The sequence below is a fragment of the Sorex fumeus genome, unplaced genomic scaffold (genome assembly GCF_029834395.1).
Source record: "Sorex fumeus unplaced genomic scaffold, SorFum_2.1 ptg000037l, whole genome shotgun sequence".
NCBI lineage: Eukaryota > Metazoa > Chordata > Mammalia > Eulipotyphla > Soricidae > Sorex > Sorex fumeus.
This window is the reverse complement of record NW_026606094.1, coordinates 66,495,847-66,507,956: the sequence shown is the minus strand read 5'-3', so window position 1 is coordinate 66,507,956 and position 12,110 is coordinate 66,495,847. Positions and strand designations below refer to the sequence as shown.

Here is a 12,110-nt window from a genome sequence, read left to right as displayed (position 1 = left end):
GTTAGCCGGGCAATCTCTAGAGTGATTTTTTTTTAGAGTTTTGAGCACATTTTGTTTATTTATTTATTTTTTATAATTTATTTATATATTGAATCACTGTGGGAAAAGTTACAGAGCTTTCAGGTTTAGGTCTCAGTCATGTAAATATCAAACACATTTCCCTTTACCGATACTTATTTTTTACCACGAACCGCAATAGAACCCCACCTCCCACCCCTCCCAAATCCTGTGAGGCAGATGAGTTCTAGTTAACACTCTTATCTACTTTGACTAGATTCATTGTTTCAATAAAAGATGCACCATTATTATTTAGAGTTTACCCCCCCCCCCCCCAATCAGACATGCTGAAAAAGTGTTGTGAAATGATTTGCTTTCTATAGCTGGGTTCAAGAATTAAATGTTGTCGCGGCTGCGCAGTTTTGGATTTCTGCTATTTTACTTATTAACCCTGGAAGTATTTCTACTAAAAGTCAGATAATTAAGAGATTGGTTTCTGTGCTCTGGAGTCGTGGCTGTGCTGGAGAGTTGCTCGTGGGGGGCAACTGGTGACCTCGGTAGGGTGTGAAGGACGGGCCGGAATGTCCCCTTTCCCATGAGGTTTTTGTCGCCCCCGACCCCTGGCTCATACCTGCTGTCCACAAGGCTCCCATGCGGCCGCCATCTTTCTTTCCAGAGAGGAGAGGGCGTAGAGTGATTTTTTTAAGGTGATTCCTTATGATGAAGATTATTTCTTTGCCAATAGCCATAAAAAAGTATCCTTTTTTAAAATGAGTAAAATTCTGCAGTGTGAAATAATGATATTGCAGGTGTGGAAAAATGATATTGTATAGAAGTATAAAACAATATACCTGTTGAAGAAATTGCTGATCCAAAATTTGGATCCAATCCATAGGATGGATCTGCTGTCCAAAATTTGGGTTGGTGATGCCTGGTTTTCATCCTGAGGATGTGCAAAACTTATTGCCCATATTCGGAGTCTCTGGAGGGAGACCAGGGCAAGCTGCCAAGCTGGCTTACAGAGCCAGAGAGAAGGGAACGGAAGAGACGGGTCTAACTTTTTTGATTAGGATGTGGGGTGGGGTGAGAAATCTGCCTGTGGGCTGGAACTTGTGGGACTTGATGGTGCCAGTGGATGACAGCGTAGTGTGAAGGAGGTGTGACGGCCTAGACAGCTGTCAGCAAACATCGAAAGGGGAATCGGAGAGCCAGAAAGATAGGGTAGTTACTTTGCACCCAGCCAACCCGTGTTCAGTCCCTGGCATCTCATATACTCGCTTGAGCGCTGCTGGGACTAATTCCTAAGTACAGAGCCAGGCGTAACCCCTGAGCTTTTCTGGGTGTGGCCCCCAAATAAACAACAGCGAAAAAAGAGTTTCTTTGTCTTGTGGGGAGCTCCATACCTGCCTATCCAGCCCATGCCCTGCCAGATAGAAACTAAGACCCAGTACCAACCACTGAGAACACAGGGTTTCCATACCAACACTGCAGGTTTCTCCCTCTGTCCACCTCTCCCCATTGTTCATGGCCTTCTCCTGCAGAGACCAGAGCCCATGAGCAAGAGGGGGGCAAGCAAAAAGAGATGGGGGCTGAGGGACGGGTATTGGGCCCTAATAGAGGACACAAAGGATGCCAGCACATATTTCATATGTGAGGCCTGGTGTTCCTTCCCCAGTACTGTATGCCTCCCTGCCCAGCATCACTCAATGATCACTGGGTCCAAGGATTGAACATCAGGCCCACATAGCCAGGCTTGATATTATCAGAAATGGCTTCTAAGTCCCCAGAGCACTTCTTGTCATAGTTCCTCCATGTTAAAAAAAAATTCAGGGCCTGGAGAGATAGTACAGAGGGCTTAAGGCACTTGTCTAGCATCCCACCAACATTGGTTCAATCCCTGGCACCAGATATAGTTTCCTAAGTGCTGCCAGGGATCACTTTTGAGCTCAGAGCCAGGAGTACCAGCAGGTGTGCCCCAACCCCCACTCTCCTCAGTGGATTCAGATTCACTATTCTAGTAAAGAATTTCTAAAATATACAAAGGAATAAGGAGGAAAACAAATTGTCAAAGATTTTACTTAGTATTAAATCCTATTAGTACTTAGATTGTAGTGTTTTTCTCTCATTTTGTTTAAAACAAAATTAGAAACATAATACATATAAGTTTTAAAGATTCCTTTTCATTTTTATTTAACCTTATGTTTTTAAGGTTTAAGTATTTTTAACAGCTGTTGACAAGCACACACAAACCTCTTTTGTGTATGTGCACCATAATTTGCTCCATAATTTTCATTTGTGCTTAGTGAATAAGGTTGGAAGGAACACTTTTGTTTGGATTTTTGTTGTTGTTTTTTCTTTAAGCAATTGCTTTAGCACAAATTCTTGGAGAGAATAATTGGACTAGAAATTGAGAACTTCTTGGAGATTTTTGACACTTATGACTGCACTGCTTTGAGGAAGTGGCAGTATATGAACATATCAGCTCTTAATCATTTGTGAAAAATGATGTCCAAATCTTTCATCTTTAAAGGCCCTAATTTTATGAAAATATCTCTATTCAATGGGAAAGTATCTAGAGATCAATAAACTAACATAAGATTTGGGCTTTCTTCCAGATCAGATTTCTAGCCAGTAGATCATCAGCCAGGCTTTTTGTTCAGATCATCCAAGCCCTGGGTCAATGAGTTGAAATTAATTATATGTGATTTCTTCCCGCTGGAGTTAGACTTTTTGGTAAAACATCTATTGAGTTGTGAAATGACAACAATATGAACCTGAGCAGGGGCAATGAGTGGGGTCCTGAGCCCGTCAAGTAACAACTTTGGTGGCTGTGCTAACCTCTTCCTGTCTGTGATGTTCCAGAAGGCCACTACTCCTCATGGCAAGTGACTACAATGGCCAGAGCTGGACCCCAGTCCTGTATCCTGTTGAACTGAGACTGAAACTTCTTCATAAAATGGAATTTCTGCCTGTGTAGCTTTTTGATGAACCTCAAATGATCTTGGTTCTCAGAAAGTGAAATTGTTCTGCCCCCAACACAAAGGATAGATGAAACATTAGCTGAATGCCAGGCTTGGTAGCAGATACACACAACAGCTTTCAGCAAAATCCATCAGGTTGATAGTATTAATGATCTCCAGGTTAAAGATGACAAATTCGAGGTTTAGGGAGATGAGTGAAGCTCTTCCTACTAGGAATATCATACTAGCAGTGAAATCTTGAGCTCTCTCCTACTTCTTGTATTTCCAGAAGTGATTGCGTTCCACAAAATGGAGTAGGAAAAGGCACTCAATTGGGGATGGGGATGTTTTCACAGCCCTTTATTTATTCTTTTGTTTGTTCGGTTTGGGGGCTACATTCGGCTGTGCTTAGGGCTTACTCCTGGCTCTGTGCTCAGGGATCCCTCCTGTTGGTGTTTGTAGAACTATGCTGGGGGTTGAACTGGGTCAGTCTTGTGCAAGGCAAGCATCTTAGCGTCTTTGCTGTTCCTCTGGCCCAGTATTTCCTTTTTTGTGGTGGTAGTGGTGGTTGGTGGTTAAGATGATTCCCTGCTTTGTACATTGCAAAGCTCATGAGTGATGAATTTTCATTCAGCCCCATTGGAAAATGCTTTTTTTGGGGCAGGAGTGAAGCTGGAAAGAGAGAGTCTTTCAAGCTGCAGGTGGGTTTTAGTCTCATGTAATACCACCAGGAGTTCAGGAGAACCTTGGGTCAGGAAACTGGGAAGTGCCCTGTTGAAGTTACCGAGAGACTCTCAGTACTGCCTCCATAATGATGATGAGCTGCACTCTTTCTGTGCTTGGTATCTGGGTCCATTGAAAAGAACAGCAGCAGGCATCTGGAGCTAGGAGAGGCGGTAGCTGGAGGGAGAGGTCATCATCCTTTATCTTTAGTGTTCAGATCCAAAGGGCAGATCTAAAGACCATCTGATAGCCACCATCTAGATAGGCACAGGTGATGACAGCATGGCACCTCTTATAGGACCTGATCTAAATGGGTCCACCAGGCAGGTGGGGCAGCTTTCTGAGTACTGATCCACCAAGAATGCCAGCTGGTGTGCTCTGGGCAGGGAGGAGGGCATGCTGCAGCTTATACCAGAGGGGTGGGGGGGTGCAGAGATAAGGGATTGCATGATAAGGAATTGGAGGCAGGATAGAGGTCAAATAGAAGCTGGGGAAGAGACTTAGCTGTATGTATGGAGGTGGGAATGACTGAGGCTTAGGGAATGTTCTCCCAGACTAGTGAAGAGAAGGGAAGATGTTTTTATTTATTTATTTTTAAATTTTATTTTATTTTATTTTTTATTGAATCACCTGTGATATACAGTTACAGACTTACAAACTTTCATGATTATGTTTTGGTCATATAATGATTGAGCACCCATCCCTCCACCAGTGCCCATTATCCACCACCAATGTTCCCAGTATCCCCCCCTGCCACCCTCACCCTTTCCCACCTCCTGCCTCTGTGGCAGGCATATTCTCTCTCTCTCTCTCTCTCTCTCTCTCTCTCTCTCTCTCTCTCTCTCTCTCTCTCTCCTTTTGGGTGGAGGGAAGATGTTTGAGGAGAGTCCAGGTGGCCCATCTGTCAGATGCTGAGTGAGGCTGTCTTTAACCAGTCTGGGGTGGTGGTGGCGGGGGATGCGGCAGGCTGCCCATGCCTCTCTCTACTTAGGGTCAGCCACATCTTGTCCTTTTCCAGTCTTTCCCTTGGAAAAAAATGTGATCTCAGAATGATTCTGCTTCTGGGCTAGAGAGATTGCTATGGGGGGCAAGGTGCTTGCCTGCCTTGCGTGCAGCCGACTCAATGTCTGACACGCAGAGAGTTTCCATAAGTTCCGCTGGGAGTGATCCCTGAGAACAGAGCCAGAAGTAAGCCATGAGCACTGCCAGCTGTGGTCCCAACTTACCTCCTCACCCTCCCCACATCCAAAAAAAATATTCTGCTTTTCTCTCTGAGAGTGATTAGATAGATGTTTGGCTTTGAATTGATCTGTTGGACTCTATAAATGCTTTCTGGTGCTTCCACACATGCATGCATGCACAAATAGTAGTGCTTCATGTATAGACTGTGCACCTGTCAGCATCTGGGGGGTGCTGGGGATATTTTCTTTATCCCCCACCCATGGATGTCAGCCCCTCGTTCCGAGTTCTAGCCTCCCGTTTCCCAGGGGTGGTCTGGGGACAGAGGCCTCTGATGCCCAGCTCTGCCTCCCTGTTTCAGTGGTCGTGGAGTCGGACTTTGTGAAGTATGAAGGCAAGTTTGAGAACCACGTGAGCGGGTCCATTGAGACGGCCCTGGGGAGAGTGAAGCTGAACGTGGGCGGCAAAGGCCTGGTGGAAAGTCAGTCTTCGTTCGGGACCCTCAGGAAGCAGGAGGTGGACTTGCAGCAGCTCATCCGGGAGGCCGTGGACAGGTAAGGAGGTTGTTTGGCTCTTTGGATCTTGACATGACCCGCACAGCAAGGTTGGAGCTGGGCTGATCACAGAGGCTGGCTGGGCTGAGATTCAGGAGAGGCTCTCTTTTTCTCTGCATTTTCCTTTAGTTTTGTTTTTTGGGCCACGTCCGGCAGTGCTCAGGGGTTATTCCCGGTAGTGCTTAGGGGACTATATGGGACGCTGGGGATCAAACTTGGCTTGGCCATGTACAAGGCAAATGCCCTATCTGCAGTATTATCACTCTGTTCCCCTTTTCTGCATTTTCTTAACTGTTTTTAGCCTCAGGGGAAAGACTGAGAATGAACTTTGAAAGGAGATGATTTAGGCAAATAGGTACTTAATTTTTTTTCCTTTAGTCATAACAATTTAAAAAAAAATGCCAGTAGGAAAAATGCTCATCCCCAAGGTTTTGTTTGTTTGTTTGTTTCTATTTGGGCCATACCTGGTGGTGCTGAGGGCTTACTCCTGGCTCTGTGCTCAGGGACCACTCTGGGGACCATATGAGGTACCGGGAATTGAACCCAAGTACCCTCCCCATGGTGCTATCATTTCTGCTCCAAGGTCTCATAGTTTTGAATGTCACTGTCTAAAGTTGGAAAATTGCAGCCCTTCTGGGGCATTTTAATTTTCTGATGAGGAAAAGAAGAAAGAGTGGGAGGGTGTCCTGGGGAAAGGCTGCCTTTCAACTTTGATGACATTTTTTAAACCATGATTTTTTGTTTGTTTGGTTTTGGGGATACACTCAGCAGTGCTCTTGGCTCTGCACTCAGAAATCAGGCCTTGGTTGGGCTGAGGCATACAGGTTGCCAGAGATCGAACATGGCTAGGCTGCGTGCAAGACAAATGCCCTACCTGCTGTACTATCATTCCCACTCTCTGAGGACTTTTGATCCCCCCCCCCTCCACTCCTCCCTGTGGCTGGGGGCACACATGATGTGCTGAATTTTAGTTGTGGTGTTTGTTGGGGGCTGCACTCTTATTTGAGCTTCACAAGTGATAGTTGTGGAACCCATTGGGGGTCACTGCTATGCTCCTACACTTGTTCACCAGGAACCACACTTCCTGACCATGGTGCTTGCATGCTTCATTTTAGTTATGGTGCTGGTGGAGGATGGCATTCCTTTTGGGGATGCTCACAAGCACGCTGAGTGGTGACCAGAAGTCACTTGGTGTCAGTCAGCAGTGCTGCCAAGACCTTTTTCAGCACATATGGGACTCCAGGGATTTGAACCCATGACCATATACTTGTAGGTAGGTGCTTTAAGCCCCTGTACAGTCTCTGGGCTCTCAACTTTGAAGACTTGAAGGAAAACTCACACTTACTCATTGTTTACCTTTCAATAAGTACCTTGACCCCAGTGTGACTCATCATTTTATCTTATGTGTATTCAGCATTCAGTCAATAATTGGGTTAAGTGCCTCTGATACACTGTTTTATGTGTCAGAGATGCTGCCTGCACATCATGCCGGCATTTCTACCCTAACTGTCTCAGCCAGGGCCAGGGCACATTTCATGTGCAACTAAGTTGGAAAATAGAGCAGATTGAGAGACCCTGGTGGTTTGGAGGAAAATACAGCCAGGAGGGGAGAGGGGGTGAGGAACTTGCTAGGGAGGGGCTCGGTCTTGAAGCAGAGACTGGAGAAGGCACCCTGGGAAACTAGCATAGACTTTAAGTTGGACAAGGCCTGGGCACGGAGGGCTGGGCAAGCCTGATATGGGCAGAGCTGTGTGGCTGGAGCTGGGCATCAGGACCAGGTGGCAGCCTTGCTGGCCACTGGGGAAGACTTACATGGATGAGAGGGACACTGCCTGAGACTTTGGTAGGGATGTTGCATGACTTGACAGGTCTTATTATTTTATTTATTTATTTATTGCTTTTTGGGTCACACCTGGTGATGCACAGGGGTTACTCCTGGTTCTGCACTCAGGAATTACTCTTGGCAGTGCTCGGGGGACCATATGGGATGCTGGGAATCGAATGCCGGGTCGGCTGCGTGCACGGCAAATGCTCTACCCTCTGTGCTATTGCTCCAGTCCCAGGTCTTATTTTGATTGTATCTTATATGTGTATGTATGCCGGGGACCAGCCGTTGGTGAACAATCTGAAGCAGGAACGCCACGAGAGTTAAGAGAAGAGACAGAAATAGCAGAGCAAAAGCATGAGCCCAGGGATCTCACAGCCTCTTGGACTGAGAGCCTCGACTCTCCTCCATGTACAGTATTTATTGCTTAGAACCAGTAGTCATCAGAAGGAGAAGAGAAACGTTCTTCGGTGAAGGGGCTTGCTCTCTTAATCTACCCAGGCTAGACTTTTATACATCGGAGGACCTTAGCATGTGGGGATGAACATCTTCCTGACGGGCTTTCTCAAGGAGCATGGCGCTGAATTTGGAGTATGGAAGCAAGTGGTTGCTGAGGCTCTGTTTTGGCAGGAACTCGGCTCACTTTCCCCCTCAGGGGTGCCCCTGATGTCTCAGCCTTAGGTGGGGGTCTGGAGAAATTTTTTTATGGCTTGTGGATCTCTTTCAAGATTTATTTATGATTCTCTGGAGCTTACATGACTGGCATCAGAGGTGGTTTGTGGGTATGACTCTGGGCTTTCTCAAGGGGAGATTTTTTTTCCAGGAAAGGAAGCAGAGATAGAGCAGTAACAGGCTTCTTCTTCCCCCCACTACCTGAGCAGCATCCACCTCAGGGTTTTTATTCTGGATTTTAAATCTGGATTTAAAGAAACCATGATTCAATAAAAAATTAACTAAAAAAAAATAAAGGGCCCTTGAACTATCATCCATTCTGTCTACTTTGTCTATCTAGTTCCCAACATATGTACATATGTACATATGTATGTACATATGTACATATGTATGTATGTATGTGTAATATATATGGTGTATGGTGTATGGTGTAATATATATGGTGTATATGTAATATATATAATATAATATAAATGGTGTATATTATATAGGTATAATTTTTCTTGGCTCAAGTATCCTCTCTGGTCTCTACCTTGTACCAGGTGGATCATCTTGGCTAGTGGGTTGATGGAGACTGGTGGAAGCAGGGGTTCTAGTGAAAGGCTGTTTCATGGTCCTAACACACAGTGACATTTCATTTGGAATGGCAACATATGTATGTTCTCACATGCATTTCCACCACCATTTTTTTTCTCAAAAGGAAATGAAACTCCAAATTGAGAAAGCTTTAACTTCTATTTAAAGATGGGTGGCTAATCTCCATTTCCGCAATGCTTTAGATTAGACGAATTATAAAATTCTTTGGCGCAATTATGGTTTTTTAAAAAAAAATCATGAGTAAGAAAATGCCACATAAAATTCTGATGTCAGGGCAGAGAGTTCCGTGGTTAAGGTGCTTGCATGTGTATGGCCCACCCCAATTTAATACCCAGCACTGTCTGTTGTCCCCCTGAACCCCACCAGGAGTGACCCCTGAGCACAGAGTCAGGAGTAAGCCCTGAGCACAGCTGGGTGTGGCCCAAGCCCTCATAAGTCAACCATCTGGCTTGCAGATTTTGTTCAGGCATTGAGGGTGCTTAGGTACCCGGAGTCTTTATTATTTTTTAAATTTTTTTGCTTTTGGAGTCACACCCAGTAATGCTCAGGGGATACTCTTGGCTCTGCACTCAGGAATCACTCCTGGCGGTGCTCGGGGGATCATATGGGATGCTGGGAATCAAACCCGGGTCAGCCGTGTGCAAGGCAACTGCCCTACCTGCTGTGCTATCGCTCTAGCCCCGCTTAGAGTCTTTAAAATCCACTCACCTCTCAGGCCCTTCTGCTTTGATGCAGTTGGACACTGCTCCAGGATTGGTTCCTCCCCACTCTTCTGGTGTTTCCAGAACCCCCCAGCAGTGCTAGTTTAGGACAAAGGCAACAGGAACCTCAGCCTGCAGCCCCACCTGTCCCAAGGCTCTGGAAGATGGGACGGTGCCCGCCTGGGACCTCACGGTGGGTAGCCCTGTCTCTCCTGCTCAGCTTCCTGGCTGTACTCACCTTTGCTTCACAGGGAGGCATTTACCTGGGGTCCCTGCGATTTTTATTTGTTAAGTCTGCAAGGAAGGGAGAAGAAATGGGGGACTGGGCGGGTTGGTGGTGGTGGGGGGGGGGGTGTTGAAGCCTTTCATGGTCTCAGAAAGTGCCCTGGACTCATCTCTCTGTTGCCTTCCTGTTATTTTTGTCTCCAGAGATGCTGTTTGGCAGTGCTCTGTAATCACACTTGCCGCTGAGGCTTTTCACTCTCTTCCCGAGTCAGGTGTGGGAGATGGTGCCAGCATGCAGTCTGTTGGTGTGTGTGTGTGTGTGTGTGTGTGTGTGTGTGTGTGTGTGTGTGTATGTGTGTGTTGGTGAGGTGGGGGCTTGTCAGTGAGGAGAAGACGCTCTATGCGGGAAAGGGAGCCCGGCCAAGCAGTCACCGGCAGCGGTCCAGAGAAAGGGGTGAGGGACATGGATGCCCCACACTTTATAAAATCCACATTTCATTGCTCTGCTGTTTTCATTCATATGGTCTGAGCCTTGGTGGGGGGTGGGGGAGGGAACATGCTCTCAGCCCTGTCAATTCAAGGATTGGGGCTGGGATTCAATCCAGGACTTTTCAGCTGCAAAGTTGCCTCTAGCTCATGTTTACATGACTGTGAAGCAAAGGTCAAGGAAATTAAAAGCAGAGCACAGGGTGAACCTGTGGAAGTGGGAATGTGACCACTCTGGGGGCTGTCCAGAGAACCAGCTGCCTTTCCAAGCCAGCCCGCAGGAAGAGGTTTTTCTCGGGAGTCTTTGGAGGTGATGAGGAAGGGCTGGAGGGGATACTGGGAGCTCAGTGAGGAGCCAGTCCACGCCTGCACGTGGAAGAGCATCCCTGCACAGTCCCCGCAGAGTCCCTGCTCTGGCCGCTCCATCGCGAAGTGCTAAAGGGGAGTCCCAGAGTAGGGCTTCTGGGTTGCACTGCTCCACTCAGAGTCATAAACCCTTTCGTCACCCACGCCCAGGACCTGTCTGCTGATAAGGTACTAATCGCCATGTGTGGCCCAGGAGGGTGGTGAGGAATTCTTAGTACCCGTTCTCATCCGACTCACCCTCATTTTATTTCGGGTCATTTAGATACTGTGTCATCAGCACCCAGGTTGTCGCCCTCACAAACCATCTTGCTAGCTCTTTTGGGCCACATCCAGTTAGCTATTCTCAGGGTTTACTCCTGGCTCTGTGTGCAGGGGTCACGCCTGGTGGGACTCAGGGAACACTATGTGATGTAAGGGATCGAACGCAGGTTGGCTGCATGCAAGGCAAGTAACCACCTTGCCTGCAGTGCGGTCTCTCTGGCCCCATTGATCCAGTATTACTGCCAGAAGTATATAGATCACCAGAGTGAGCAGTTTTGTCCTTAACCAGGAAGACTGACGTGTATGTGCCCCTGATACGTCAGAGGCAGGCACAAAGGCATTGCCTTGGGATTCTTCCAGACAACTGAAGCTGACCCCTTTTGTTTTTTGGTTTTTTGTTTTCTTTTTCTTTTTTGGGTCATACCCGGCGATGCACAGGGGTTACTCTTGTCTCATGCTCTCAGAAATTACTCCTGGCCATGCTCAATGGACCATATGGGATGCTGGGAATTGAATCCGGGTCTGCTGTGTGCAAGGCAAACGCCCTACCCACTGTGCTATTGCTCCAGCCCCTGGAGCTGACCCCTTTGAAAGAAAGCTCTGTGTTTATCTTAAAGTACTGTGTGTGCATGTGTGTGTGTGCGTGTGCATGTGTGTGCACATGTGTGTGCATGCATGTGTATGTGTGTATGCATGTGCGTGTGTGCATGTGTGTGTGTGTGTGTGTGTGTGTGTTGGGTTTTGGGCCCTCCTGGCAGTGCACTTGCTTTGTGTTCAGAATCGTGGTGTCCTTCACAACCCTGCTGGGGAACCCTGTGGTGCCGGGGACTCAAACTGGGTCTTCCACATGCAGAGTTTCTGCTGAGCGCCTTGTGCTGTCTCCCCCCAGCCCCTTTGGAACAGTCTCGCTGGAGGGTCTGGAGCAGGCTCAGTGGACCAAGTGCCCTCCTTCCTCGTGTTGGCAGCGAGTTCTCTCCTGGTTGTTTCCTGCGCATAACCGGTGGCTCTGCTGCCATGCCAGACTCAGGTCGCACCAAGCCAGGTGTATGTGAGCAACACAGTGGAGGGGCCCCGTGGGCAGCACCACAGCAGCTGCAACAACATCTGCTCTTCCTCATCAGGGCACAGCCCAAGGCAGGATGTGTCACGTGTCACCAGACTGACTCGAGCAGGGCTCATCCCTGGCCCCGTGGCACCCCACTGTGGCAGCTCCCAGGCATTGCTGGTTGCCAGGTGCTGGTGCCTCCAAGATTGCTTTGTCTCCAAGTTTTTGTGGGGCAGAAAAATGCCCTCTTCCTGGTGCCTCTCTAAGAGGGAGGAAAGTCTTCCTGGAACCCCTCGGACAGGCAACACCCCGGTCCCACTGGCCACAATTGCTCCAGGTACCCCAGCCCACCCCAGACCCTGCAAAAGGACCAAGCAGAGCCAAGGTTGGCTGAGGGACTCATATACAAGCAGATTTCTGGGAGGAATGCTGCCCGACATTAGCAGAGTGGGGGGTTCATGCTGTTGGGCTCCACACTCTGGGCCCTCAGGCACAGAGAGCTTCTTTCAGGCAGCACTG

General features: G+C 47.8%; 1 protein-coding gene across 1 annotated transcript in view; it reads left to right on the top strand.

Moving 5' to 3' along the window:
- Positions 1–12,110, top strand: part of GSDME (gasdermin E) — a 50,534-nt gene that overhangs the window by 14,132 nt on the left and 24,292 nt on the right. The window contains exon 3 of the mRNA XM_056118375.1: positions 5,221–5,413. Within this exon, the coding sequence (XP_055974350.1) occupies positions 5,221–5,413 (193 nt within the window). The remainder of the gene's footprint in view (positions 1–5,220; positions 5,414–12,110) is intronic.